Source organism: Pipistrellus hanaki (genome assembly GCF_964339955.1).
Source record: "Pipistrellus hanaki genome assembly, contig: scaffold_41, whole genome shotgun sequence".
Lineage (NCBI taxonomy): Eukaryota > Metazoa > Chordata > Mammalia > Chiroptera > Vespertilionidae > Pipistrellus > Pipistrellus hanaki.
In genome coordinates this window covers 160,952-188,950 of record NW_028182292.1, presented here as the reverse complement: position 1 = coordinate 188,950, position 27,999 = coordinate 160,952, and the positions used below count along the sequence as shown (strand labels likewise).

Sequence of the window (27,999 nt, the reverse complement as noted above, 5' to 3'; positions counted from 1 at the left end):
TTGAGGCCTGCGCCCAGCTCTTCCTGGAGCCCAGCTGCTGGGCTGTGGGGCGTGCACAGCCTCGGGCGCCGGGCTGCAAAGTCCCTGCCGGCCTCCGCTGACCGCCTGTCAGTTTTCTCCGCAGCCTCCAACCTGAGTGCCCTGCCGGCCCCGGCCACCAGCAAAGTGATCAAGACTCGATACCGCATCGTGAAGAAGACCCCGGCGTTGCCGTTCAACACAGTGCCCTTCCCCCAGTCCCTGCCTTCCTGGCGGACCCGGCGGCTCTCCCTGTCCAGGTAGGAGGTCCTGCCTGGGCTCCTGGGGCCGGGCGGGAGGGGCTCAGGGCTGCAGGGGGCCTGAGGCCGAGGGCACTGAGCTTGCCATCAGTCTCCAGTCTGCGGCTGGCGAGCCATCTGCTGGCCCTGGAGGCTGCGGTACCCCGCAGGAGGCACTGGCGGTGAGCGCTGGGCCCTGAGCAGCCCTTTGGGACCCGTGGCCATCTTGTCGGCTGTACACTGACTGCTGAGGGCGGAGGGAGGCCTCAGCCCGCCCACGCCACCCGCCTCGGTTGAGTGTGGTGTCTGCCCCTCTGAGACCGCCTGGCTCGGGCTGTGGCCAGAGGGTGCTCCCTCGGCCTGCGCAGATGTGGGCACACAGCCTGCCCTAGGCACGGTGCCCGCGGCACCCATGCTGCCCACGGCCCTCCTCCCGCCCCGCCGAGCCTCAGGGCGCCTGGCCTTGCCTGCGGCTCCGGGGCCAGAGCTGGGAGTATATTTTAAGTTAATTTTACTGCACTTTTTGTAATATTTTTGTTTTAAATAGATTTATAAGCATCTTGGGGGCTATTTCTACAAATTTATGAAGATAATTTTCACTCTCTCGATAAGGTTAAATTTACACCTGCTATTTCCATATTAATTCACAGTGCTAAGTGGGTCTAATTTTCTTCCGTTCTTCTGTCTGGTGCGCATGGCCTTTTTCCTAATGCAATTTCCCCCTCACTAAATCACTGTGATCGGGAGTCAGGATCGAGCTGAATTACCTTAAATTAATTTACTTAACAAGAGATCGTCGTGAATGAGGTTCAGATTTATTGGTTCTTCCTCCTGCCTCTCCTCGGCCATAGGTATTCCCGCCCACCTGCTGGCCAGGCCCCGCCTCCGGGGTGGCCCCGGGGCCTCTCCTCCCAGCCTCTGAGCACCAGGAAGGGTTAGGCTTTGGTCCAGCTGGGGCCTGATGGGGGTGTCACTGAGTAAGTGGCCAGCTCAGTGGGTGAAGGTTACTGGGGGAGGGCGGTGGCCTCGGGCACCCCAGCAGTGCTGCCCTGCTCCTCAGCGGAGCTCCAAGCCCTGAGGGTGGCGAGCAGCCTGGCCCCGAGGAGCCCGTGTGCCCTGCGGGGAGGTGTGTGGGGTGCACGGGGAAGGTGGATGGGGCTCCCGCCTCAGTCGCCTTGCTGTCTGGATGCCCTGGCTCCTGCAGCCTTGGCGTGGCTCTCAGGCCTCAGACCCACCCCTGTGGGAGGAGGCTCAGTGGGCCTCCCTCGCCCTGATTGCCTCCCCAGGCCTGTCTACCCATCAGCAGGGACCCGGGACACAGCTGAGCGCAGAGCCCGGGCCTGCAGGGTGGGTAGTGCAGGGTGCCAAGGACTGAGTGCTGCCAGGGGCTGGGCTTCTTTCGCCAAGGTCACCTGCGTCCTGGCCGGAGCTGCCTGCTCAGCACAGCGGCTGCTCGCCAGCTGCCCAGCCCGTCGGGCGCACACCAGGCTCGGCTCGTCAAGGCAGCAGGAAGGGCCTTCTCCAGGGCCAGTGGCCAGTCTGATGCCCACCTACCACTGCCTCAGCTTCACCAGAGGGAGGCTCTGCAGCTGATCGGCAGTGGCCCAGTCCCCGATCCCTTCCCTTGACTGCTGCCCTGTGCAGCTGCAGGCCTGAGCTCTCCAGGCAGCCTACGGCCCGGATCCGGGGCCACAGGAGCTGGCCGGGCCCCCAGGACTCCAGACCACTGCTGCCCAGACTGGCCCTGGTGCTTGGGGTCTGCCAGGCCTGGGTCCGGGGGGCAGCAGAGGGCACCCCAGGGCTGAGGCTCCTGAGCGGGGTTGCATGCTTCTGCTGTAAGATTTGTGGGTTTGCCTGCGTCCTCGCTGGCTCCGGCAGGTTCATCAATCTGACGGAGGCTGAAGTGTGACTTATATCCCTAAGCCGCCTGTCGCTTTCTTTCTCCTCAAATCCATCTGACGTGAAAGTGGGAAATAAGCAGCGCGCAGGAGCCGCGGCGCCCGAGCTCTCCGCGGGCTACAAATGGGCTGTCACGGTGCTGCCTCGCCGCCGCTCCGTCTTGTCCCACCTCGTGTCTGTGGGGGTCGGGTCGGGGCTCTGGCCCGAGGGTTTGGGCTGCCGTTCCGAAGGCTCTGAAATGCTTCTCCACAGTGGCGTCTCGTTAAGGAGGAGCTCAGCCAGGGACGTGCAGGTCCCCCGGAGCCAGGTCCCGCCCGCCGGGCCGGCCCCTCGCCGGCATGCACACCCCCTCTGGCGGCCCGCGAGGCCGAGCCGGGCGCCGCTCCACCACGTGGGGGCCGGGCGCCGTCACAGGCCCAGACCGGTGGCTTCCGGTGCGTCTCTCAGCTGCGCAGGCTGGAAGCCTCGGGTCGGCGCCAGGCCAGTCCTCCCGGCTGCACACGGCCACCTCCTCGCTGGGCCCCTCCCGTGAGGACCCTAAACCTTCACGGCCCACTCACCCCCTCATCCAACCCTAGTCACCTCCACGGCCCCACCTCCAGATTCCATCACCCAAACAGGAGTTTGGAGACACCAGTCCGTCCACAGCAGGGTGTCCTGTGGGGATCAGGCCGTGGAGCTGGCTCCCACCGCCCGCTGCCTGCCTGGAGGCGGTGTGCACGAAGGCCCAGCAGCCCGCCGGGTCCGTGGGAGTGCCAGGCACAGAGGGCGGCCCGACGGTGGAGGCACGTGGCTGGAGAGCCCAGAGCTGCAGAAGGCAGAGCAGGGTCGAGTGCAGGGGCCGGCCCAGCCCCGGAGCCTGCTGGAAGCCACACATGGCAGTGCCAGCCACCTCATGGGGCACCCGGCTGCCCATGGGGCACTCGAGGCAGACCTGCTCTATGGCTGCTGGCCTCAGTGGACCCAAGGCCGCCCCTCCCCGCTGCAGTGCATTGTGGGCAGTGGCTCCAGGAAGAGCCACCCAGACAGCGAGGCTGCCCGGCGGGAGGGCACGAGGCGGAGCCAGGGCCGCTGCCAGGGGGAGGGGAGGAAGGATGCCTGTGTGCACCCTGGGACTCCGCTCAGGCCCTGTCCCTCTCCTGATAGTTTGTGCACTTAACTTTTTGGGGTGACTGTTTTGATGCACGTTTGCACTTCACTGGGGTCACTGACCGGGTACACCTGGTCCCCCTGCTCCTCACACCCCCTCTCTGTTCGCCCGATTTCTGGGGAGAGTGGAGACTCGGTGCCCCTTGACCAGCACTGAGTGTGGTCCCGATCAGGAGTGCTGCCCCACCGCTGGGGTCATAGTCACGGTCACGCCTCTCCAGCCTCAGCCCTCTGTCTTTGGGGAGCAGAGCCCGGTGCTCCGTGCAGTGCCTCTGGGCTGTGGGCATTCTGGTGGCGCCGGTGTTCGCGGTGTCGGCCCAGCCCGGCCCTCCTTGGGCGTCACCGGCCAGCCCGCCTTGGTCGGTGTCTGTGCGCGATGCTGTGACCCAGAGCCCGGTGTACCCTGCAGGGGCACCGCGTCTCCGAGCCCCCCCTTCCCTCCCACTGCACCAGCCACTCCACAGGGCCTGGCCGCAGCCGGGCGCTCGTGTCTGCCCCTGTGTCTGTCCTCTGCGTGGTCGCTGGAGCTGCTTCCGTGCTGAGTGTGGTGGACGGGCCGCCGCTGTGTGCACAGGCTTCTCTGCGGCTGCGCGGGGCCGAGCGCAGGCCTGCGGCCGCCCGTGCGAGGTCACGTGGAGCCGCCGCCCCCACGGCCTTGGAGCCTGTCCCGCGGCGGCCGGTGCTGCTGCCCCTCGGTGCCGCCTCCACTTGCTGTGGCGCTCGTCGGGCTCAGTTTGCATCCCCGGGGACCTGTGCTGTGCACGTGGCCGCTCTCCTGGGACAGGCCTCGGCCTCTGCCCAGTCCAACTGGGCGGGCGGTTTTGTTTCTGGCAGGAGCGAGCTCACCATGAGAGCCTGTGCCTCCATGTCCCTGCCGAGCCGGCCTCCTGCTCGGACGAGGCCTTGCTTCCTGGCAGGAGACTGCGGTGGGTGTGCCCGGGCTCAGCACCCCGGGGCCCCTCCCTCAGGGTCTCACTTGCCTGGTCTCTGCTGCGTCCCGGCCTGCTGCGGGCCGTGCCCTGGGACCCGGAGCCAGCGGGGAGCCTGCCCCGCCCAGGGCGCGTTGGTCCCTCACCAGCCCCGTGCCCGGCCTGGTCAGAGCGTGGCTTGCTCCCGCCGCTGCCGATGGGGAGCCGGCCGGAGCACCTGTCCAGTCCCTGCTGCCCTCGCGTGGCGGATCGTGAGGGAGCAGGAGGGGACTTGGAGCGGAGCTGACCTGAGGGGACGGGGGTGAGCGGGGTCTGAGCTTCGGGAGAGCCGGTGGCGGGGTGACCCCGCGGTGCTAAGGCAGGTCTCCGGGCCGGCGGGACGGCTCCCCAAGTGCCGTCAGAGCTAATGTGATGGCCTCGTGCCGTGCCCGTTTTTATAATTCTTTATTTTATGGAACAGGACAGGGAACTTAGTGACTTATTACTATTCATTTCGCTTCAATGCAGTAAATATTGATTCAGTTGGGGGTTTTCAATTTAAACTGCTCGGCGATTATATAAAATATTACCGCCTGTGAGATTATGCTTACCGATCCCTTCGGCTGCTCATTAGGGAAGGCGTGCGCGGCAGCCTCTGCCTCCATCACCCTAATGGATGGCCGCGCCGCCATCCTGCGCGGAGGAGCGGCTGCCTGCGGGGCCTGACAGCCGGGATGCAACTCTTCATTTGGAAGCCGGTTCAAAGCGCCCGCCGGGGTTTATTATTTCTGTCGGAGGCGGGCAGGCCTCTCCTCACCTGCCTGGCTCCTGCAGGGCGTGAGGGGGCCGGGCTCAGTGGGGATGTGGGGCCTCAGCCTGCACCCCCTCTGTGGTCTGGAGGGGCGGGAGGGGACAGCCCTGGGGCCGGCAGGGGCCGGTGGGCGTTTCCTGAAAGGAGCAGGTCGTCCCGTGGTTTGCCCGGGGCAGCAGGCTCTGACCACAGGAGCCTCGGAGGTCCCTCTAGGTTGTCCCCGCGGGACACCAGGCCTCGGCTGAACCCGGGCCCTGGCCACGCCGTGCCAGCACCGAGGGCCTCGTGTGGCCACGAGGGTGCCCCCAGTGTCCCTGGGGATGATGAGCAGATGGCGCTGAGAACACTGCCGCCTCACAGCCCAGCACCATCTTCAGCTCCCCTCCTGGTCCAGACTGAGTGTGGTCCCGTCCACGTCAGCCTCCAGCCTGATTGCCCAGCTCCTCTCCCCTCTCGAGGTGTGTGTGTGTGTGTGTGTGTGTGTGTGTGTGTGTGCGCCGCGCCCAGGGGCCTGGGGACCATGCCAGAGGGCTCCAGCAGCAGGGCTCCCCGGCCCTGGCAGCCTCAGCGGCCTGGCCACTGCCTCGTCCCAGTGTCACTCTAGGGCTCTCTGGCCCCGAGGCCCAGGAGGTGTGGCAGCCCCCAAGGAGGCACTGGGCCTCGGCCGTGTCTGTCCCCTGTGTGGCTCTAGTGCCCCCCCTTCTGTACCTCCCCCTCTCCCTGCCGTGTGTCCGTGTCCTCCGAGACGGGGCTCTGGGTCCCCTCTGCAGCTGCAGATACCCCGTGGGGGCCAGGCCAGGTGACCCCTGCCTGCCCTTCCTCCGGCCACCCTCAGCTGGTGGGCAGCCCTCCGCCAGTGGGACGGCCCGGCTCCTGCTGAGCCTGGGGGGGGAGCCGAGCCAGCGGCAGGTGCAGGTTTATGTTCCTGACTTTCCCGCAGTCAGCAAGGTCCCCGCTGCCGCCCACGCCCCGAGCGCCCCGCGGTGTAATTTGCGGCGAGTGTCTGCGGGGCCGCGTCCACTTCCCCAGTCAGCACTTAATTGGCAAGGCCCTGATTTAGCAGCGTGGAGCCTCCGCCGGAAAGATGCGTGGATAAATCACAGCCGACGCCAGAAAACAGATATAATCTCAGCGTTAACTGCATTAATAGTAGCAGGAGCCGAATTAAAAAGGCCATAAAGCACCGGCCGGGCATAAATGATGGCCGGCCTCGTCCCCTCTGCACTCCCGCTTCCAGCCCCTCCCACCCTCCCACCAGAGGCCCCGCCCACCCGGTCCCAACCCTGACACCGCCCCCTCCATCCCCAGTGGTATGTAGGGCTCCCTGGAGAGTCGGGCACCTTGCACCGCCAGCTGCCACCCACTCTGTGCCCCTTGGGTGGCCCTGCCCGCAGGTGCTGGCCGGCCACGGGCCAGCCACAGCAGTGCCGCCTCCGCCTCCCCTAGGTGGCCTGGGCCCTGCCTCCGTCCGCAGCCGGGAGACTTCTGGAGGAGGGGCGTTGGGTGTCTGTTAGGTTGGCACCACTTGACCACCACGTAGGTCCCAAATCACTCGCCCTCATTTTTGGGGTTTCCTCCGGTGGGACCGCCCCTCCAGGACAGGCGGTTGGCCGGCAGCGCCTCCGTGTGGCCCCAGCTGGAGCTCTGGGCAGCTCCGCGGGCTCCCTGGCGGGGGGGCGGGCGGGCGGGCGGTCCGTCGGTCCATAGGTGCGTGGCGGTCTGTCTGTCCGTGCTGGCGTGTTTGTGCTTCCTGGTCACCAGCCCGCACCGCCCTTTTACCTTCTCTTTCTTCGGCTTCTGCTTTGCCTGAGAATTTTTAACAGGATTTTTACGTTTCTGTCTGTCATTCTTTTCCGCCGGTGTATTGATCTGCTTAGAACAGAGGCACCTCCTCAGGGTTCCGTGGGTTCCGTTGTGTTTCTTCCAGTGCTGTGGCTCCATGTTGACCTTTAAAACTTTAACCTGCTGGGAATGGGTAAGCTGAAGCTCACCCGGGCCGGCTGCATCCTGACCTCGGGGTGACTGTCGTAGGGGTCACGGGGGAGGCGGGGGGGCTCCAGGCGGAGGGGCAGGGCAGAGCAGATGGTGGCTGTGGCTGGGGGTCCAGCCCAGAGGGAGCTGGAGAAATGGGGTGCAGGCAGCGGGCCCTTTCTTGGAGCCCAGCAAGGGAGGGGCTTGTCCCGGTGGGTCAGGCCTGGTGGCACCTCAGCAGACCCGGAGGTGAGGACAGAGCCCAGCGAGGGCCCAGGGGGCGGGGAGCCTGTCCGGGCAGCCGAGGCGTCTGCAGACAGCTCGCTGCCTGGCTTCTCGGGCCGTGACCGCCAGGGCTCACACCTGTGGGCTGGGTCCTCGCATCCTGGGGTGAGGCTCGGCCCGCCCGAGGCATCGGGATGGAGGGTGAGGGTGCTGTGTGGATGGGCTGCAGGCCTGCGGGCTGGCTCCTCAGGCAGCGCTGTTGTGGGAGGGCCGGTGCCGATCCCACCGGGACTGTCCCGGGAGCGGGAGCGGGAGCAGCCGGGGCCTGGCCTCCCGGGAACCTTCCGTCCCCGGCATGCCCGCGCGGAGCCCTGCCAGGTGCTGTGGGCTGGGCCTGGCGGCGGCGGCCTCAGGAGCTCCCTCCGGAGCAGGGGACGGTCAGTGCAGGCCTGGGCTGGGACAGAGACAGAGGGTGGAGAGGGAGCGAGGAAGGGCCACAGGCTGAGGGGGTGACACTGCCCCAGCCCCTCTGTGCGGCCCCTCGCGGGGCCATTTCGGCCAGTGATGCCTGGTTCTGCAGCTGCCACACCAAACACCGATAGCGCCGGCTGGAATGGACGTTTAAAGTGTCATTTTGTGGAGAATTTTGCTTTCCGTCTGGTTGTTTATGAGGCTCTTACAGGGGGAGCTTGTAATGCTCCATCGATCGGAACACCAATCGCGTGGCTGTGAGCACACGAGCCCAGCCCTCGGACGGAGCCCAAGAGTGATGGACGCAGGCAGTCCGTGTCGCCCGCCACGGCATGTGGTGTGGCTGGCAGGGAGCCCAGAGGCTCCTCCGCTCCTCACCTGGGAGAGGTGGGCCTCCCTCAGGAAGGAGCGGCAGCTGGGGGCCTCCCGGTGACCTGCGGGGCCAGCTCCCAAGGTCACACAGCCCCATGCTGCTGTCCCAAGGTGGCGAGAGGGCGGAGGCGGCCCAGAGAGCCAGGCGGCTGCAGGGGCGGCCCTCACCTCCAGGCTGCAGGACCTTCTGCCAGCACCGCCCCGCAGACCACCCGCAGGGCCTCCTGAGCGAGGCCTGAGCCGCTGGCTGAGGGGCTCTCCGAGGGGTGCGGTTGCTCCGAGCTCCAGCCACTCTGCCGGGCAGGTGGGCACAGCTGCACCGGCCCTGAGCGGGCCCAGGAGGGGCGGGCGGGCCGTCAGCGTTTCTGGGGAGCTCGCTAAGCTGCAGCCGTCACGGTGGCGCTGCCTGACCTACTTGGGATTTGCTGTGCGGAGCCGCCTCCGCTTCTGCTGACGGCGCACTCCCTGCGCCTCCACCACGCGCTCCATTTCCTGAAACTGCTTCCCCGCCTGTTTTCTCTGCTCCCCGCCAGCCTGCCCCCCATCACCACCGCCTGGGCCGCCTGGCCACTCCCTGCCCCTGCCCAGCCCAGGGCCCAGGGCCCAGGGCCCAGGGGGGTCGGAGGTCACATTCCCCCTGGGAGCCGGCTGAGCCCCTGCCAGCACGCGCCCCTGCGGCCCCGGGTCTCCCTGTGTGCGGCCGGGCCTCCGCCCACCCGCCACCACGCTCCTGTCCCTGTTCCCGGGGCAGGCCCCGCCCTCGCTGCCCGAGGAGGGTGCCAGGTGCTGATGGGGCTGGTGTGCTGAGCTTCGAGAGGCCTGGGGACCTCGGGGTTAAAGGAGCAGAGCCCAGTGCCCAGGCCCGGCCGGGCAGAGCGGTCCTCCCGGCGTCTGCCTGAGGTGAGCCTGCACACCCTGCCCTGGTCCCTGGCTTCGCAGCGCAGCCTCCTGTCCTGCCCGGCCCCTTCGCCCTCCTCGGTCCCTGCCCTGGCGTCTCCCACTCCGCTCCCGGCACGGCCTGGCTGTCCCCGTGCTCATGGCGGGCGCCCGGGGCCAGCGGCCGGAGCTTCCCCGCTGCTCCCAGGGAGGGCGCGTGGCAGCTCTTCTCTTTAGCCCTGCGTTGGTGGTGTGTCTGCTCCCCATTCCTGCCCGTCTTCACTTAAAATGTTCTCTCCCCCCACCCCTTCCTGCCCCCGGGGTGAGGGGAGCCCAGCCTCACCGGTGTAGTCAAGGTTATGGTGATAAATCCTGGGCCATTGTCACTTCATTCGGAGTAAATTGGCTGCCGCTTTCGGGCTGAGGGAAAGATAATTTGCTGTAGTATTTCAAATGGATTAGAAATGGATTTGAAGGGGAAGTTCATGCCTCCTATTACAAAGGCGCGAAAGAGGACCCTCTTAAGGCACAGCTCCCTCCCTGGCCTTCATTATCCACGCTTAATACCTTTCCTATTTCCCAGCGTTAATGAAATTTCCCGGCGGCGTGGCCGGGCCGAGGGGGAGCCTGAGATGTGAGGCTGCTGTTGTAGAAAAGGAATTACGGGCCCTGGGCGAGGGCAGGGGCGCCGGTCCGCGGCCTGCTATTATCTCGTTAGCTTCCTCTCCGCAGCCTTCCCACAGGCTGTCCTGGCCATCTGGCCACCGTCACTGCGGCTGACGCCCGCCCGCCCCCGTCCCAGCCCAGAGTCAGGGACCCGCGGGGAGGAAGGACACAGGTGGTCGGGCACGGGCAGCTGGGCTTTCCCCAAGGCCCTGGCCAGCTCTCGGCCAGTTCTGGGTGACGCCCTCCTCGGGGCAGCCTCCTGGCACCTGCAGGGACGCCCTTCCCCAGACCCCGCCGGCCTGGGGCTCAGCCGAGCTGCCCTGGGACGGGCCCCAGCTCCTGCAGGGGTCTGCAGGCGGAGAAGCCTTCCCTACGGCTGCCCTCTCCCCTCGCCCTGGGCCTGGCTGAGGCCTCAGGAGAGCCTGGAGGGCTGGCTGCCCCCCAGAGGGTGCCCACGCGCCCGCCCTCCCCACCCATCCTCGCCTCCGCGGGCCCCTGGGCCGGGCCGGTCCCTGCACGGCCGTGTGGGACTTGGTTTAATTAAGGGAAACGGGGTTAAGTGCTCCAGGCGGACAGCCTCCGAGCCTCCGCCGGAGCTGGTACTTACTCCGCAGCTTCGTCCCGGTGCCGGCCTCTCCCGAGAAGCCCCCAGCTTGCAGACGGAGAGGGGCGCAGGCTGCATGGGGGGGTGGCGGCCACACCCAGGAGCAGGGCTGCTGACCCAGCACCTCAGTTCTGGGTGCTCGGACGCCCCCAGGCTGCCTGCCCGCCCACACTCATCACATCCCCTGTAGGGGCGCCCTCCCTGGCTCCTGCGGCCCCCGTGGGTTGGGGTCCCTGGGCGAGTTGTGGGGCCTCAGCAGGGCTTGAGCCGCACCCTCACCCTCCGCCTCCTGGCTCCCTGGTGGGCTGGGGCCTGGGGGGAGAGGCTGCGCATGCTCCTTGGCCAGGAGGCAGGGGTGCCGTGTCTTAGCTGATGTGGAATTAAGCTCCATTTGCGTAAATAGTTACTGTTGGGATTTGTCCTGAGGCAGGTCAGCCAGGACGCTGCAGGCCCCGCGCCTGGGAGCCCGTGGCCGATCCCTGCGGCCGTGGTGCCTGCGGGCCGACCGCAGTGAGGGTGTCAGGCCTCCTCCCAGGGCCCAGGCGGGCCTGGCTCGGGGTGTGCGTGCTGGGGGGAGGCTGTCCCTCCCCGCGACCCCTCTGGCTCAGAGCCTGCTTGGTGGGTGGGAGCAGGGCACAGAGGCCTCCGCCTGGGGCCTGGGGCACTGCTGACTGGCATCTCCCTTGTCTGCAGGTCCCTGGTGCTAAATCGCCTGCGCCCGGCCCGCGGGGGCGGCAGAGCCCAGCTCGGCTCCCCGCGCTGGCGGGACCGAGGCTACCGCTGTATCGGAGGCGTGCTCTACCGGGTGACCGCCAACAAGCTCGCCAAGACGCCCAGCCGGCCCAGTGCTGAGGGGGCCAGGCCCCTCCTGCGGACAGGTAAGGCCCTGAGGCCCCCCAGCCCTCGCTCCCAAGATGCTCCTGGCCCCCTTCTGAATGGGTGCTCCCTTCTGTGTGGGTGCTCCCCCTTCTGAGTGGGTGCTCCCTTCTGAGTGGGTGTTCCCCCTTCTGAGTGGGTGCTCCTTCCAAGTGGGTGCTCCCTTCTGAATGGGTGCTCCTTCCGAGTGGGTGCTCCCTTCTGAGTGGGTGCTCCCGAACCCCAGCAGCATTCCCCACTGCTCAGTGCCCACAGTGCCTCATCGCTGCCCGATGCTGGGCGAGGGGAGTGGTCCCTGACGCCGTGTTTGCTCCTGGACGCGGGCACGAGCAGGTGTGGTGGACAGGGCGGGCGAGGGAGCACGGGGCGGGCCTGGAACCACACTGGCTCCGCCTCCCCCACACACGGGCCGAGCGGGGGGATGCTTCGCTTACTGTGCATGGTACCTCGAAAACGCCTGGGTTTTGTCCCACTTTTACCTTCTGCCAGAAGAAAGGGCAGGATTGCAGGCGGGTGGGGCCGCAGCACCCACGGAGGGGGCCCTGCGTCCAGCCCCAGGGAGGCCCCAGGTGCCACCTGGGGAGGCAGGCAGAGCCCTGGGGGGCCGGCGCCGGGGCACTGGGGTGCTCCCTTCCCCCGTCAGGCCACCTGCGGGATAGAATTGTCGCTCCTCACAGCATGGTGGCCACACTGCGCTGCTCCCCAGATCGGCCCTCCACCCTCTCCCTACCCCCAGCCTCGGGGTCTGACCACCGGTCCCAGAGGCCCCTCCCCACAGAGCTGCCCTGCAGGCTGCGCTGCCACCTGCTGTCCAGCCTCTCGGCCTATGAGGGGCAGGCCCTCGGGCAGCTTCTCGTGTGCCAGGAGCTTCGGCTCAGCAGGAAGGAGCAGCCTCCTGGCCCTCCCCCGGCCTCTCCTGTCACCGTGGCTTCTGGCGTGCAGACCCGCCCGAACCCTGGGGCCAGGCCCTTCCTTCCTGGGCCCAAGGCCTGCCCTCCACAGGGCCCAGCCCCAGGGCCGCTCCCATGTGCCCTGGCCTGAGACCTGGGTGCACCGGTGTGGCTGTGACGGGCACCTGGCTGGGCCTCGTGCAGTCCCGGCCCCAGAGCCGTGGGTCCCTGCGGTGGGGCAGAAGCCCGTCCCCTGCCAGGGCCACCGTCTCAGCCAGGGCTGCTGGCCAGCCCCAGCCCCAGAGCAGGGCAGCGTGGGCAGGCTCCTCCGGGGCAGGTCTCAGTCTGCATGCTTCTCACCCATGACCTGTGACCTGTGGCATGCCAGCCGCACGATAGCTGCTTTGAGGTCACAGAGAGCCTGACTGGGCCCCGCACCCCACCCCTGCCTCCCTCCCTCCCAGACGCCACTCCCTGGGGCTCCCCCGTCACCAGAGCCAGGCCAGGGTTCAGTCTTCCCCCAGGGGCACTGTGCCGGGCGCCCTCTGACCCGGAGCCGGAGCCGCAGGGCCCGGAGGGGGGGGCTGTGGCTGCCGCGTCTATTTGGGGAAGATCCTGGGAAGCGCGAGTTCTCTCGAAGGCTCCGCACCTCCTGCTCCCAGGTCGGGTTTCAGTTGAACTTTTCAGCCCTCGCAGCGCCCCCGGCCCTCACACCAGCCACTTGATGTGCATTTTTAACACCCAGAGCTCTGCGAAGGTGCCTCCTGTGCCTGGCAAAGCGCCGAGCCCGCACTGCCTCCCCGAGAGCAGACGTGGGGGAGTGAGCCTGCCCTCAGGAGCCAGCCCGGGCCCGGCCGGGCGCGGCCCGAGCCCGCAGCGCTGGCAGGAGCAGGCTGTGCCCGCGGCGTCGGTGCAGCCTGGTGGCGGCCCGGACGCACCGCCCCCGCCCCGGCCGGTGCACACACCACGTGCCACGCGGGCCGGCCGCAGCCCTCAGGGCGGTGTCCCAGCCTGGGAACCGGCTCCACTGGGGCCCTCGGCCCCTGTCCCCCTCGCCCTGCCCGCCCCCTGCACCACCACCAGCCCGCTGCCGCGCAGAACGCTTCCCCTCATGGGGTCCTGCTGTTAGCCTTGGAGACACCCCTTTATTTTTTTATTTGCAAACGTTTCCATCGATTTTAGAGAGGGAGGGAAGGGAGACATGGGTGTGAGAGACAAGGACCCGCTGCTGCCTCCCACACACCCACCGGGATGGGCCGGGTGCCTGACTGGACTCAGACCAGCAGCCTCCAGGTTGGCCCAGCGGCCAGGGCACAGACCCTTTAGACTGGAGGAGACTGATGCGCGGCGGGTGTGTGTGTGTGTGTGTATGTGGGGGCTGAGGCGGGGCACTCGGGCTTGCACAGGCTGAGTGGCAGTCAGAGCTCGCATAGTGGTGGGGCTCAGAGCTGCAGAGGCGGGCCGTGGAAGGTCTCCGGGAGGGCACCTGGGGCAGCCAAGCCAGGAAGCAGCCCTGGTCCTCCCTCCGGCCCTAGGCTTCCTGCGGCGTCCCTCTCCCCCGCCGGTCATGTCAGAGCTGCCCCGAAACGATCTGTCTGGGAGGGGACCCCGCAGGGCGAGCCCCGCCCCCGCCCCCGCCCCCGCCCCTCACACGTCCGCTTTGGGGGCAGCTGCCCTTTGGGAGCCAGGCCTGTTGTCGGGGCCCCTCACGGTGGGCCCGCTCCCCAAGCCACAGCCACGCCCCTCCGTCTGTGTTTCACTCCCTTTAAGTACACAGCCAGGGCATGTCCAGAGCCCCGGACAGAGGGGCCAGCGCCAGGATGGCCCTGGGGAGGCGGGGCAGACCTGGCCGGAGCCCAGCCTCGGGAGGGGGTCTCCAGAAGGGACTGAGCTGGGGGTGGAGAGCCAGGGGCCTGTGCCCAGCTGTGGAGCGGGCAGAGCCCAGGGGGAGGTGGGCCTGACCTGCCTCTTCCACAGGCCGGCTGGACCCTCCTGGCAGCTGCAGCCGCTCCCTGGCCAGGTACGTCCCGGGGTGAGGTGGGGTGGTGGGGCGGGGCTGTGCGCCTCGGTCGTCTCACCGCTCCCTGTCGGCAGCCGGGCCGTGCAGCGCAGCCTGGCCATCGTGCGGCAGGCCCGGCAGCGGCGGCGCCGGGCGGGGCAGGAGTACTGCATGTACTACAACCGCTTCGGCAAGTGCAACCGCGGCGAGCACTGCCCCTACATCCACGACCCCGAGAAGGTGGCCGTGTGCACCAGGTGAGCGCCTCTGGGCGGGGGCGGCCCGCCAGCCTTCTCCGCCCGCCCTCACCCTGTCCCTTCTCCACAGGTTCCTCCGGGGCACCTGCAAGAAGACGGACGGCACCTGCCCCTTCTCCCACCAGGTCTCCAAGGAGAAGGTGCGCCGCTCGGCGGGCTCCCCAAGGGGAGGGCTGAGCCGGGCGGCTGGGAGCTCGGGCTGGCAGTGCTGGCGGGGAGCCGGGAAGGGCCGAGGGGGCGGCGGCCAGCGCTGCTGCGGCAACAGCTTTTCCCCTTGAGGAGCTCGGGAGAATCAGCGTTTCCCCTAATGGCGCCCCGGGCTCTGCGAGCGATCTGGAGGCTCACATCGAGTTTCGGGTTCATTAGCTCGGCTGCACAGCCGTGCGCCCGCTGGCTGACGTGGCCGCGGCGTCTGAGCTAATGTTCTGTGCCTCGTGTGGGCGCTGTGGGTGCAAACAAGGTTAATTGAAACGAGAAGGCAGTTTCTTCCGGATAACGGCCGAGCTGACAGCGAGGCGGAGCTCCGCCTGGCGTGGAGCTGGCTTCATTATCCTTTTTATTAGAGCTAATTTGGGCTCTAGATCAAAAGCCACATTAAGGGATTGTCTGCAGCCCCCACCGCCGGCCCTCTCCCCTCCGCGCTGCAGTTAAAAGACAATTAGAAGCAAATTCGCACGCACCGAACGCTTTGTTTCTCTGCTCTCCTTCCTCAGCCCCCTCCCGCCTTCCCCAGGAAAGTGGGGAGCCAGTGGTCTGCCTGGGGTGCTGGCCTGCCCTGGCAGAGACCCGAGGGGGGACCCCGAGGCCTGTGTGGCTCCCTCAGGACAGCGGGCAGCAGGGGGTCCCAGAGAGGAGTCACTGGAAACGTGGCAGCTGCCAAGATCAGGGGGGTCAGGCCTCAGTTTCCCCAGTGGGAAGCAGGCGGCTGTGCATCTTCCTGTCCCACCGTCCGTCCACCCTTACCCAGGAGGGCGGGTCTCCAGCCCAGGACCCCGGGGTGTCACTCCTCAGGTCACTGGGAAGCCTGGGACTGGCAGGTGCTGTCTGGGCGGCTCCGGAGGCCCCGTCTCGGTCCTGAGCCCCCTGCTGGCCCTGCTGTGGCCGCACCGTGTCCCCTCCTCCTGGGCCAGGACCTGTGGAGCCCCCGGCCACAGTCGTGGGGCTCATCCCTGGCTGTGGAGCACATGGCAGGACCCCAGAGTCAGGTGTTCACCTGAGAAGTGGGGTGCAGGAGCTGTGGCCTCGGCCCTCACTGCCGCCCCCTCCCCACAGATGCCCGTGTGCTCCTACTTCCTGAAGGGGATTTGCAACAACAGCGACTGTCCCTACAGCCACGTCTACGTGTCTCGGAAGGCGGAGGTCTGCACCGACTTCCTCAAAGGCTACTGCCCGCTGGGCGCCAAGGTGAGCCCACGACCCGCAGCCCACGCTGGCAGCCCGTCCTCTCCCCCTCCTTCCCGGTGTGGGCCTGGGGGGGAGGGGCTGGTCACCGGCGCCCGCCTCGGCGCCTGCTGGGCTGAGAGGCGGAGGCTCCGGGCAGGGCTGGGCGTGGGCCAGGGAGCGTGGTCAGAGCTGACCCTTCCTGCCAGCAGGCCGAGACGGTCCTGACCGCAGTGGACAGGGCACCGGAGGCTCCGGTGTGGGGTCGGCGGGGGGATGGTCGTGAACATTCCCGATTCTGCGGAAGAGCTGCTGCTCCGCAGGAAGTGCTTACGGAGCCCCTTTCGGCGCGGGCGCCGCGGCCCATGATGGATAGCGGCTCGTAATTATAGATGGGAAAGCGCTGAGCAGGCCGCGGGCGAGCCGGGCCCGGGAGGGTTAACTCGATTCTCTAAATAATATGAGAAGTGCTGAGTGGGCACCTCCCGCTGCAGTGCCAGCCCGAACGGGCCCCAGAGAGTCTGTAATATTCCCCGGATCACGGGAATGTTAACCTTGCTTCCTGGAGCCGCGGCGTGTTAAAGAGCCGGCCCTTTTCTGGGAACGATTCCGGCTGTGCGGGCTTCGCTGGGCTGGGCCCCGGCCACGGGGCAGCTGACCCGCCCTCCACGGTGTGCCCTCACCCGTCACTCAGTGTGCTGTCAGCCTTCTGCTCCTGCGTGTGTGCGCGCGCGTGCGCTGCGTGTGGCGGGGAGACTCCGCAAGCCACTCCACCACTAGTTCCACAGCTGCTGTGCTTGCCCTCTGTGTGCAAAGCCGTCCTCCGGTCCCTGGTTTGTGGTGGCGCTCGCTCAGGGAGAGCTCGGCTGGGTTTGCATCCGTGTGGGCTCTGCAGGTTACATCCATCACCGCCCTGTCCACTTCAGGCATATGACCCCGCCTGGCGTTTGGGGCACTGCAGGTGCTGCAGGCTCATCTGGCTCTCCCACTGCAGCCCTGCCCCCTCCAGCCCTGCCCCCTCCAGCCTGCACCCTCCAACCTGCACCCTCCAGCCTGCACCCTCCAGCCTGCACCCTCCAACCTGCACCCTCCAGCCTGCACCCTCCAGCCCTGCCCCCTCCAACCCTGCCCCCTGCAGCCCTGCCCCCTCCAGCCTGCCCCCTCCAGCCCTGCACCCTCCAACCCTGCAGCCCTGAACCCTCCAGCCTGCACCCTCCAACCCTGCCCCCTCCAGCCTGCACCCTCCAACCCTGCCCCCTCCAACCCTGCCCCCTCCAGCCCTGCCCCCTCCAGCCTGCACCCTCCAGCCCTGCCCCCTGCAGCCCTGCCCCCTCCAGCCTGCCCCCTCCAGCCCTGCCCCCTCCAACCCTGCAGCCCTGAACCCTCCAGCCTGCCCCCTCCAGCCTGCCCCCTCCAGCCTGCACCCTGCAGCTCTGCCCCCTCCAGCCTGCACTGGCCGCTCCTCCTGGGGCCTGGCTCCTTCCCTGTGGTTAAAGCCCTCAGTCTGGGTGCCAGGTGTTCCTGCTCCCCGGTGCAGAGTGGGGACATAGCCGTGTGCGCTCCTGTGAGTGATCCCATGGCCCCTCAGCACAGAACTCAGGTGGCACTGCCACTGCCGCCGGCCTCCCCCCCCGCGGCCTCCCCAGACCGCCCTGTTCCTTATGCTGCCTGGGGCTCCCCGCGGTGAGCCCGCCCTTCTGCCTCTGGGCACGGTCCTCTGGCTGGTGCTTGCTCTCTGCCTTGGCCCGTTTTGAATTGGGAATGAGCATGTTCTGGAATCATCCCTCAGAGACACGATCTGCGAATCTTTCTCTTGCTCAGTGAGTCGTCTCGTCATTCCCTGTGGCTCCTCCTCTGCCCCCCCCCCCGTCCCCCTCCCCCGGCCCCGGGGTGCCCTTAGATGCAGTCTGTCTGTCGTTGCTTGTTTTGGTGCCAAATCCCAGGAGTGCTGGTCAGACTCAGCGTCCTGCAGCTCCCGCCCTGCCGTGTGAGGGTCCTCGGCTTTCTCGTTGGCTTTGGTCTGTGGTGTGGGGGCCACCTCGCCTGCCTGTGGGGTCCCGTTGTCCCAGCACCGTTTGCAAAAAGACGGTCCTTTCCCGCTGACATGGCGCCCTTGTTGGGAGTCCGTCGGCCGTTGGTGTGAGGGCTTATCTCCAGGGTCTGTTGTATCCGCTGGTCTGTCTGTCCTGATGCTGGAGTTTATTGCTGCGGCTTGATAAGAAGTTAGAGATCAGAAACGTCAGTCCTTCCAGCAGTGTTCTTTTCCCCGAAGGCTTTGCCTCCTCCGGATCCTGAGGCTCCCTGTGGATGCTTTTGGATGAGTTTTTCTGTTTCTAAAAAAGCAAAAATACAAGACGGCCTTTGGGGTTTGCAGGAACTGTGGGTTCACCGTGGGTGGCATCGTACAGGAGCAGGTCTTCCAGTCCAACCGAGGCGCGTCTGCTTTCATCGCTCAGCAGAGTTTTGTAGTTTTCAGTGTGCAAGTCTTCGGCCGCCTTGCTCAAGTTTATTTCTTTTTTCTTTTTTCTTTTTTTAAAAATATATTTTATTGATTTTTTACAGAGAGGAAGAGAGAGGGATAGAGAGTTAGAAACATTGATGAGAGAGAATCATCGATCAGCTGCCTCTTGCACACCTCCTACTGGGGATGTGCCCTCAACCAAGGTACATGCCCTTGACCGGAATCGAACCCGGGACCTTTCAGTCCGCAGGCCGACGCTCTATCCACTGAGCCAAACTGGCTTTGGCTCAAGTTTATTTTTAAGTATTATAAATTCATGGGGGGGGTGGTAGTGTCCCTCAGCCCTGTACCCTCTCCAATCTGGGACATCCCTCTCACAATCCGGGACCCCTGGCTCCTAACTGCTCCCCTGCCTGCCTGTCTGATCGCCCCCAACTGCCCTCCCCACTGGCCTGCTCACCTCCAACTGACCCCTCCACCAGCCTACTTGCCCCCAACTGCCCCCCCCCCTTGCTGGCCTGTTTGCCCTCATGGTTTTGTCCAAAAGGTCTCTTGGCCTAATTACCATATTATCCTTTTATTAGTATCGATGAGAGTTTTGAAATTTCCTTTTTACATTGTTTGTTGCAAGTATGTGACAACGTAATTATATGTTGGTTCTATATCCTGGAACGTGGCTGAATTTACTTACTGATCTCACAGTTATTCTGCGGATTCTTCTCTGCTAACAGAGATAATTTCTTTCCTTTTTATTTGGATGCCTGCTATGTTTTAATCTATTTTTGCCTCATGCTCTGCCAGACTTGCAGTACTATTTGGAAAAAAAGGGGCAGAAGGGGGCGCCCTTGTCCGCTTTCTCGCCGCAGAGGGAAAGCTCCCAGCCTGCACTCTGGGCGTGGGCCAGTGAGGCCTTTGGAAGGCCTTGGTCGTGGCAGGTGCTCCCTTCCCAGATTCTCGTGTGTTTGGTGTTTTTACCATAGAAGCGTGAGTCCTGTCCAGTTGTTTTGCTTCGTTGAGATGAGCCTTGAGCTTCCTCCTTCCCAGCTCCAAGGCGCCAGCCAGCCAGCACTGAGGCGTGGCGGGATTGCTCTTTGGGTGGTGAGCCGTCCTCCTGGGAACCGAGGGGATGGGTCGGCTCGCAGATTGCTTGGGCCGTTCAGGGTCGGCCAGCGTTCCTCAGACCATCAGTCTCAGAACTGGGAGTTCCGTAGGATTCACCCGTGAGGCCGGCTGGTGGCCTTTCTCTGCTCAGAGCGGCCTCCTGACCTCAACGCCTCTGGAGCGCTGTGGCTGCGCAGCGGCTGGCGCAGTGAGCACGCCGTCGGGCCGGGGAGGAGAGAGGCCTTCTCGCTGCAGTGTCTGCGGGGACGGCTCTCCAGCGTTCACGCGGTACTGGGGACGGATGCTTGTCTCTTCTGGGTCTGATTTGCTGGAGGTCGGTTCAGGCAGGGCCTGTGGGCTCTCGCCCCGTGTGATGGCTGCTGGTCCTGGTGCCGCGGGGCCCGTGGGGGACAGGAGGCCAGTGCAGAGGTTCTGGGTGGACCACGGGTCTGCACTCGGTTCTGGGCGGGCTCGGCCGGCCCGCAGTGTTCTCCTCCAGCCCATCTCTGGCGGGTCCCGCTGCCTGCCACCACGTGAGGGGCAGTGGGGTGCCCAGGCTCGTAGCATCTGCCCTGCCCACAGAGCCATCTGCAGGGAGAGGGGGGAAAGGGCCGCTCAGCTGGAGGAGGGCCCACGGCAGGGCAGGCAGGTGGCCTCAGGGTATACGTAGCCGCCCTGACAGCCGAGGTGGACGGTGTGCGGCGGCCTGGGGACGCCTCCCAGGCCTCCAGCCCAGGTCCATCATCCCATTCCTCACCCGCCAGCCTTCCTCCAGGAGGGCGGCTCTGGTCGGGAGGAGGGGTTCGCACCCCGAGAACCCCCACCCAGCCCAGCAGGGCCCCCAGGCCCTCGGTTCCAGCAGGGCGGCGCCCTCGCCATCCGGTGCTCAGGGCATGTGGAGAGGCTGCAGCTGGAGCCCGGCCAGGCTCGGAGCGGGAAGGCTGCCCGCCGGCGAGGCCCCAGCTGTGCCCTCTCCCCCCAGTGCAAGAAGAAGCACACCCTGCTGTGCCCCGACTACTCCCGCCGGGGCTCCTGCCCCCGGGGCGCCCAGTGCCAGCTGCTCCACCGCAGCCAGAAGCGCCCCGGCCGCCGGGCAGCTGCGCCCCCGGCCCCGGAGCCCAGCAGCGCGCCGCCCAGGAGCAGGGCCTCCACTGGCCACGGGCCCAGGTGAGGGGTGCTGTGGGGAAGCTCTGGGGGCATTCGGGACCCCTGGGGAGCCCTACATCCCGCCAGCTCTTCTGGCTCAGGCCCTAAAGGAAGCTCCCGGCTGGACAAGCCAAGGCATCCCAGCCCCGATCAGCTAGTGCGGTGCTGCCAGCCCCCGCCCGCCCCTGCCCTGCCCCTGCCCCCTCCCCACCCCCGCCCCCGCCCCGCCCCGCCCTGCCCGAGCCCCAGGGAGGAAGGTCCTCAGCCATGACGCCCTCTCCCCGGGGGAGGGCAGGCCAGGTGGGCCTGCTGAGGTGGGGCCTGTGGCTCGCCTGCCCGAGGGTGGGAGCCTTGCGAAGAGGAGGGTGATACCTGGTGGCGGGGGAGAGGGGGGGACAGGGGAGGACGGGGGGCGGTGCTGGGAGGGACCTCCAGGTGGCGCCTGGCAGGGCCTCCAGACGCCCTGCGGAGCCGCCCTCACGCCCCTCTCCCTTCTCCCCAGGAAGCCCGCGGCCGCCCAGCGCCCCGCCAGGCAGACGCCCAGCTCCCCCGCCTCGGAGGCTGCTGGCCCGGCCTCCCCTCTCCCCTCCGCTTCAGCCTGCCCCCTGCCTTCGAAGGCCCCCTCCCCCTCCCCCTGCCCCTCCCCCCCGCCCTCCCCCTCCCCCTCCCCCTCCTCAGACCGGGAGGAGCCGGCACTGCAGGAGGAGGCCGCCCCTGCAGGGAAGGGCCCCGGGGGCCTGTCCAAGCTGCCCTCCTTCATCGCCCTGCAGTCCTCGTCCAGCCCGGGCGGCCAGCCCAGGGCCCCGGCCAGCAGGAGCCGCCCCGCCAAGGACTCAGGTAGGCCGGCCCGGCCAGCTCCGCGCACGGCCAGGGTCTTCGGTGCCGCAGCTCCAGCGCGGCGTGCCACCTGCCGCCACGGGCGGGCGGGCCGCGGTGGGTGCGCAGGCCGCGGCTGATTTAATTAGGAAGCACCCATTCTGCTAATTTGTTCTGGAAGCTGGCGCACGCTCCGGAGCCAACAGATGCTCCGCTCCCCGGTGAGCACTTGGGCCCGGTAATGGCTCCACTCAGCCTTGTTGAGGAGAGAAAAGAGGGTTTTATGGCTGCAAACGGCCCTTCTGTAAACATCTTACAGCTCTCCGCGCGTCTGAGTGACGATAAACCCCACGCAGCTCGGCGGGCTGCAAATGTGCGACCATACGGCCGTCATTTCATTGTCGTATTTCACGGTCGTAACGTTAATGGAAGATGCTTGCCGCAGCCTCCCTAGCAGCTCCGTTGAGCACGCTCAATCGCGGATGCGGAGGAGGGGCCGCTGGGAGCTCTGCCACTTTTATTTTGTAAATCAGGAACCGGCAGCCCACCCAGAGCCCAAGGAGGCAGGCAGGGCGCCCCAGCGGCCTCTGCTCTGCGGAGCTGGGCGGGGAGGCCCGGGCAGGAGGCCACCCAAGCTGCCACAAAGCAGTGAGGCAGAGGCCCGGGCCCACGGCTGGGCTGACTCTGGCTGGCGCTGGGCCGAGCAGGTGGCTGGGGCCTCAGCCCTGAGGGGCCACCGAGAGGCCTGCCCTTGGGGGCTGCGGAGGCGTCCGGTCCTCAGGCACAGCCGAGGGGCTCATGGGAAGGGAGAGGCCCCGCGGACGACTCTCCGCCCTCTGGCTGCTTCTCCTGAGCACAGGCTGCCCCGTCCCTGCACGGACCTGGTGCCCTGCCCCGCCCAGCCCGCGGCTCACACACTCCTGGCTTTTCCCGGAAGGTGCAGCCCGTCTGGGTGTGCCCCCGTGCTCCAGCTCCGCCTGCCCCTCCCCCCCCCCTCCCCCGGCCGCGGGCACTGCTCCCCTCTCCGGGGCCACAGGGGCCAGGCCTGCCCCCGAGGGACAGCTGGGTCCCAGGTGGCCTGTCGGAAGCCGCTGCCCCCGTTCCCAGTGCCCCTCTGTGCCCGCCCTCTCCGGGAGCTGGGGGCTGGCGCCAGTCAGGGGCTCTTGGGCCTGACCTCTGCCCTTCTCGGAACAGGGAAACCTCTGCACATCAAACCCCGGCTGTGAGCCAGGTGCCAGCCCACGCCTACCTCCACCCCTGGGCGGACAGGAAGGGGCTCCCCGCCCCCGCCCCGGAGGGCTGCTGCCACGAGACGCCCTGGGGGCCGCAGGGCCATCGTCCGCCCACCCAGCCCAGGCCTCCCCTCCCTCGGCTGGGCCCTGCCTGGCCGGCCCCTCTGTACCCCGCACCTCCCACCCAGCACACGCCCCCGCCCTCTGAGGTGGGGCAGTGGTCACTGCACCCGAGCCTCACCCAGGACTCCCGCCTGGCACGGGGCCACCAGCCAGCTCCCTGGCGGCATTCACGTTCAGCAATAAAGGTTGTCCCACGTCTGCTTGGCTGCCTGTCTGTCGCCTCACCACAGCTCTCGGTGGCCGCTGCCCACGGGGCCCTGGGAGCCTGCGGGACGTGGAGCCCTGGAGAAGGGGCTGGCCACAGACCCGAGGTTCAGACCTCCCGGGACCACTGCTCCGGCCCTCATGGCCACGCCCCTGTGCCCGGGGACAGGCCCAGGGACCAGGGCCGGGGCTGCAGCAGGCTGGGGTGAGCCCCCCGCCAAGCCCTGCAGAGGCCCCGGCAGCTCGGGGGGGGCCGGGCCGGGCAGGGGCCGGGCAGGTCGGCAGCCTGAGGCGGAGGCAGCTGGTGCGGCCTGCGCACTCCACGCTGCTGGTCATTGGTGGCTGTCCCTGGTCACGGCCGGGACCCGCCTGCACCCCTTCCTCTCCCCACGCCCTGGGGCGCCCTTGAGCTGTCCTTGAAGGGCGAAGCCTTGACAGTGGGAGGGGCCGGGTAACTGCTTCCTGCCTGGACAGACGAAGGACAGACGGCTATTGGCTTGGCCATCTCTGCCCCCTCCTCAGTGAGGGCAGGGTGCGCGTGCCGCCCCCAGGTGCCAGGTGTGTCCACTGGGCAGCTGACCTGCCTGACGGACGCCTGACCCCCCACCCCCCACGGCCCTGCTCCCCAGGCCAAGGCTTTGGGACTGCCAGTGGGAGGCCTGGACAGAAGGGGGACCCAAGACCCCCAGTCAGGCTGCCCGCGGACAGCATGGAAGGCTCTGGAAGGCCTGGGCACTCAGTGGGAGATCCCGAGGTGGGCGGGAGCGCAGGAGGCAGTGCCTGGGGAGGAGGCGTGCAGCTTTCTGTACAACGTCCACGTCGCCTACCCCCGCCCCAGCTCGGGAGCTGCGGCCCAGAGACCGACATGCCCTCCTCCCCAGCCCCTTCCCTGGCTGCTGGCATCACAGCCCTTCCTGGCGGAGCGTCACATTTCGGGTGGACCCTGGGGGCCACTGTCTTGGTGGAAGCTGAGCATGGGCCTCAAGGACCTCGGGGGGCGCGGATGGGGGCTCAGCTGGTCCGCCAGCCTGACCCCTCAGGACAAGGGGAGGCACTTGGGCAGACTGGGGGGGGGTGGCCCCAGAGCCCAGCGTGATGGGGGTCCGTGCCCTCAGCTGGAGACCAGGAGCTGGAAGGAGACCCCGGTGGGCCTGGGGTTGGGCTCCTCCAGCCCGGCGCCAAGGGGCAGCCCAGTGCCAGCCTCTCCCCGCCAGCCGGCAAACACTTCGCTCCTCTGAGTCAGGGGCCTCCCCCTGGACACTGGGGGCTCTAAGGGGCGCCCCAGGCCCTGTGATGCTTCTGTGTCCTGGAGTCTAAACACCTGGCTTGCGGGCTCCATCCTGCCTCCCTTGCTGGGCCATCCCGCTAAGGGGGCTGGGCCACCCGTGGTCTATTAGGCGTGGGTTTCAGCCCCAATGGTGGGACATCTTTATTATAAATTACAGATGTTTGAACAGAACAAGGAGCAACTCCGTAGCTGAATGCCTCTAGTGGCTTTCTGCCTGCGTCCCTCCTCACTTTTCTTCTTACGCATAAATACTTGGAGTTAGTGTTGCCTTTTTACACAAGTCATACAACAGCCGGAAAGAGGATGGGGAGCCGGTCACTCCCAGTCAGGCCCCTCTCCCCCATTGGCCCTGGGGGGGGGGGCAAGGGGAAGGGACCCTCACCCGCTAGGGCGTCCCTGGGCCACCGACTGCACCTTCAAACCTCAGGCCCCCGCGCCCTGCTCCAGACCCCGCCTGGTGGGCAGCTGGGGCCGGGTTCCTAATTGCCGAGCCCCACCCCTGAGCCGCCGGCCCCGCCCTGGCCCTGGAGCACCCGCTCCTCTGTGCCCGCACCCTGTCCCCGGAGCACCCCCTCGGCGGTCCCCTCCCCGCCTGTCCGCACCCTGGGTCCCGCCGCCAGGGTAAAACTTGGTGGACGGAATTCCTGAACCCGCCTGGACCGCGCGCGCCCGCCGGGCCCGTGTCCCGGCGTCGGGAGGCCGGGAGGTCCCCGCACGGCCACGCCAGCCGCGGGACGCTGCCTCCGCCATCCGGGCAGCGCCGGGAAGGGGCAGCTGGGTCACGGCCAGCGGGGCTGTGCGGGGACCGAGGCACCAAGGGGCACCTTCTGCTCCCCGAGACTCCCCGGGCGCCCCGTCGCGGACGCGAGGGCCCAGAGGCCGCAAACCGGTGCCCACACCCGGCGGCCCTCTGCCTCGCGCCCCCGCGCCCCCCGCCGCTGCAGTGCCCCGCGGCGGCCACCAGAGGGCCCTGCTCCAGCCCTCGGCCCGTCACCACCCTTTCCCACAGCTGTTCCCCGCAGGAGATTGACAGCTGGGATCCGGGTTGCCATGGGGATAGGCAAATGAGGGCGGCGGGTCTGGGACTCCTATTGGCCCGAGGGCGCGCGTCCCTCCCAAGGAGGCGGGCCCGGGCGCCGGGCTCTATAAAAGGGGAGCGCTCGGTGCGGCGCTCGGCCTTGGAGGCGGGGCCGGCCGAGCGCGGGCGGAGCGCCCGGGAGTCCCTGCAGCCCCAGGCGGCGGCCGCCCCGCCAGCCGCCGGCCACCTGCCCGGGCGCCGGAGGGGGACGGGAGCGCGGCCGGCCTGCGCCCGCGGTGACCGGGGCGCGCTCGCGGCCCGCGCCGCCCCAGGACCCAGCCGCGCGGCCCCCGCTGCCGAGACTGAGTTGATCGCGCGCGAAACTTTTACACGCGCGCCCGGGGCCGCAGCCGGGAGCCGCCCGTCCCTGCCGCCCGCGGCCGCCCCGCCGGGACCCAGCGCCGTGGCGCTCGGAGCGGGGAGAGGCCCGCGGCCCCCCCACGCCCTCCCTCGGGGCACAGCCGGGCGGGGCCGGGCCCCGGGCGATGGCCGCGGAGCTGGCGATGGGCGCCGAGCTGCCCAGTAGCCCGCTGGCCATCGAGTACGTCAACGACTTCGACCTGATGAAGTTCGAGGTGAAGAAGGAACCCGCCGAGGCCGAGCGTTTCTGCCACCGCCTGCCTCCCGGCTCCGTGTCCTCGACGCCGCTCAGCACGCCCTGCTCCTCCGTGCCCTCCTCGCCCAGCTTCTGCGCGCCCAGCCCGGGCGCCGGGGGCGGCGGCGCGGCGCAGGCCGGGGGCGCGGCGGGCGCGGCGGGCGGGGGCGCGGCGGGGAAGCCGGCGCCGGAGGAGCTGTACTGGATGAGCGGCTACCAGCACCACCTGAGCCCCGAGGCGCTCGGCCTGACGCCCGAGGACGCGGTGGAGGCGCTCATCGGCAGCGGCCAGCACGCCGGGCACCACGGCGCGCACCACCCGGCGGCCGCGGCGGCCTACGAGGCCTTCCGGGGCCCGGGCTTCGCGGGCGGCGGCGGCGCGGGGGACGTGGGCGCGGGCCACCTCCACGGCGCCCACCACCACCACGTGCGCCTGGAGGAGCGCTTCTCCGACGACCAGCTGGTGTCCATGTCGGTGCGCGAGCTGAACCGGCAGCTGCGCGGGGTGAGCAAGGAGGAGGTGCTGCGGCTGAAGCAGAAGCGGCGCACCCTCAAGAACCGCGGCTACGCGCAGTCCTGCCGCTTCAAGCGCGTGCAGCAGCGGCACGTCCTGGAGAGCGAGCGGAGCCGGCTGCAGGCGCAGGTGGAGCAGCTGCGGCGGGAGCTGGGGCGCCTGGCGGAGGAGCGGGACCGCTACCGGGAGAAGTTCGAGAAGCTGGCGGCCCGCGGCGGCCCCGGGGGCGCGGGCGGGCCCGGCCTCCCGCGGGCGTCCTCGCCGCCGCAGGCCGGGCCCGGCGGGGCCAAGGGCGCGCCCGGCTTCTTCCTGTGAGCGCGGCCCGGAGAGGCCCAGCCCCCGGGGCCAGACTCTCCCGCCTCTCCCCGCGCCCCCGGGAGAGGCCCAGCCCCCGGGCCAGACTCTCCCCGCGCCCCCGGGAGAGGCCCAGCCCCCGGGGCCAGACTCTCCCCGCGCCCGCCGCCCGGAGAGGCCCAGCACCCGCGCCATACTCTCCCCGCGCCCGCCGCCCGGAGGGGCCCAGACCCCGGGGCCGGCCCCGGGCGCCCGCTCCAGGCCCTCCGAGGGCGGCGGGCCGAGGCCTCCCCGCGGCGCGGCCCCTCGCCCCGCACCGGCCCGGGGAGCGCAGTGACTTGGGGGAAAGCGGCTCCGGGGCCCCACGTGCACGCCCGGCCCGGCCCGGGGACCCGCCCTCCTGTCTCCCCTCCGGTCCTCGCCCTCTTTACGGCCGGAAGCGCCTGGTTCCCACGGGTGTGTGTGTTCCGCTCGGTGACGGGGGAGAAGGCCCCGCAGAGGCTCCTGCCCGCGGGGCCCCCTCGGACTCCGCTCCCCGCATGTGCCCCTCCCGCCTGCCCCCTCCCCTCCCCCGCCCGCCTGCCGCCTCCCCCGCCTGCCCCTCGCCCTGTCCCGTCCCTGGGAGGTGGGCCCGGAGCCTGGGCTGCACCCCGTCCCGCCGCCCTCGGACCCGCGCCGCGTCCCCCGCACCAGGGAAAGCATCCTGTTTACCTTCGGAGAAGTGCGAGAATGGCCGCGTTCCTGCAGGGAACCAGAGGTTTGGCCTGGCCTCCCGCATGGGGTGGGTGAAGTGTCTGTTTTCACTTGTTTCCTTCAGTTTGTGGGGTTAAGTCTGGCCCTGGGGGCGGGGAGCGCAGGGGCCCCTCCGCCCGCTCCGGCCGGGGTCACCCCCGGGCCGGGCCCCTTTCCTGGGAACCGCGGGCAGAGGCCCGAACAATAAACCGCTGAGACCCGAACGCGCCCGGAGCCACTTCCTTTCCGCCGCGTCCGCCGTCGGAAGAGGCGCCCCGCCCGGCGCGGAGGGGCCGGCGGTGGGCAGAGGCCGCGGCGCGGAGGGCCCGGGCGGTGCCCCGCGTGCGGTGCCCGGCGCCTCCGTCCGCAGAGGCGGCTCCGTCCCCCGAAGGCCGGGGCGGCGGGGACCTTCCCGGGCGGCACCGGGAGAAGCGCTCGGCGCCCGCCCGGTGGAGGGCTGCGGTCCCGGGTCCGAGTTCTCCGCGCGCGAAGCCAGTTTGTTCTCATCGGAGCCGCGGGCGAAGGGAGGCCAAGCTCCGAGCGGCCCGGGTCCGAGGCGGCGCCTCCCGCCGGCCGGTCCGCCCAGCCCGCCGCGCGGGGGGTGTGCGGGGGGCCAGGGGGACGGTACAGGGACGAGCCAGACGGCCCTCCGGCTCCGGTTTGAGCCCTTGGTTTCCACCGTCGCCGCGGGGGGTTCGGGGTTCGGGGGGTCTTCCTCCTGCAGAGAAAGCGCGAGTGGGTTTGGGGAGGGCGCGTCCTATGCTCCTGGTGCGACCTCACATCCCTCCTCCTCCGTTCATCCTC

The 27,999-nt window shown here is 68.4% G+C and overlaps 2 protein-coding genes across 2 annotated transcripts in view; both read left to right on the top strand.

Moving 5' to 3' along the window:
- Nucleotides 1-22,702, top strand: part of ZC3H3 (zinc finger CCCH-type containing 3) — a 33,492-nt gene extending 10,790 nt beyond the window's left edge. Inside the window, exons 4-12 of the mRNA XM_084907219.1 lie at nt 125-278; nt 10,903-11,087; nt 13,953-13,995; nt 14,070-14,231; nt 14,302-14,371; nt 15,504-15,635; nt 20,156-20,340; nt 20,822-21,156; nt 22,330-22,702. Coding sequence (XP_084763345.1) covers nt 125-278; nt 10,903-11,087; nt 13,953-13,995; nt 14,070-14,231; nt 14,302-14,371; nt 15,504-15,635; nt 20,156-20,340; nt 20,822-21,156; nt 22,330-22,361 — 1,298 coding nt within the window. The 3' untranslated portion in view covers nt 22,362-22,702. The remainder of the gene's footprint in view (nt 1-124; nt 279-10,902; nt 11,088-13,952; nt 13,996-14,069; nt 14,232-14,301; nt 14,372-15,503; nt 15,636-20,155; nt 20,341-20,821; nt 21,157-22,329) is intronic.
- Nucleotides 22,703-25,117: 2,415 nt separating this feature from the next.
- Nucleotides 25,118-27,411, top strand: MAFA (MAF bZIP transcription factor A). Its single transcript, XM_084907256.1, has one exon. It carries the CDS (start codon nt 25,546-25,548, stop codon nt 26,482-26,484), a length of 939 nt encoding a protein of 312 aa, XP_084763382.1. The 5' UTR covers nt 25,118-25,545; the 3' UTR covers nt 26,485-27,411.
- The last annotated feature ends 588 nt before the right edge of the window (nt 27,412-27,999 follow it).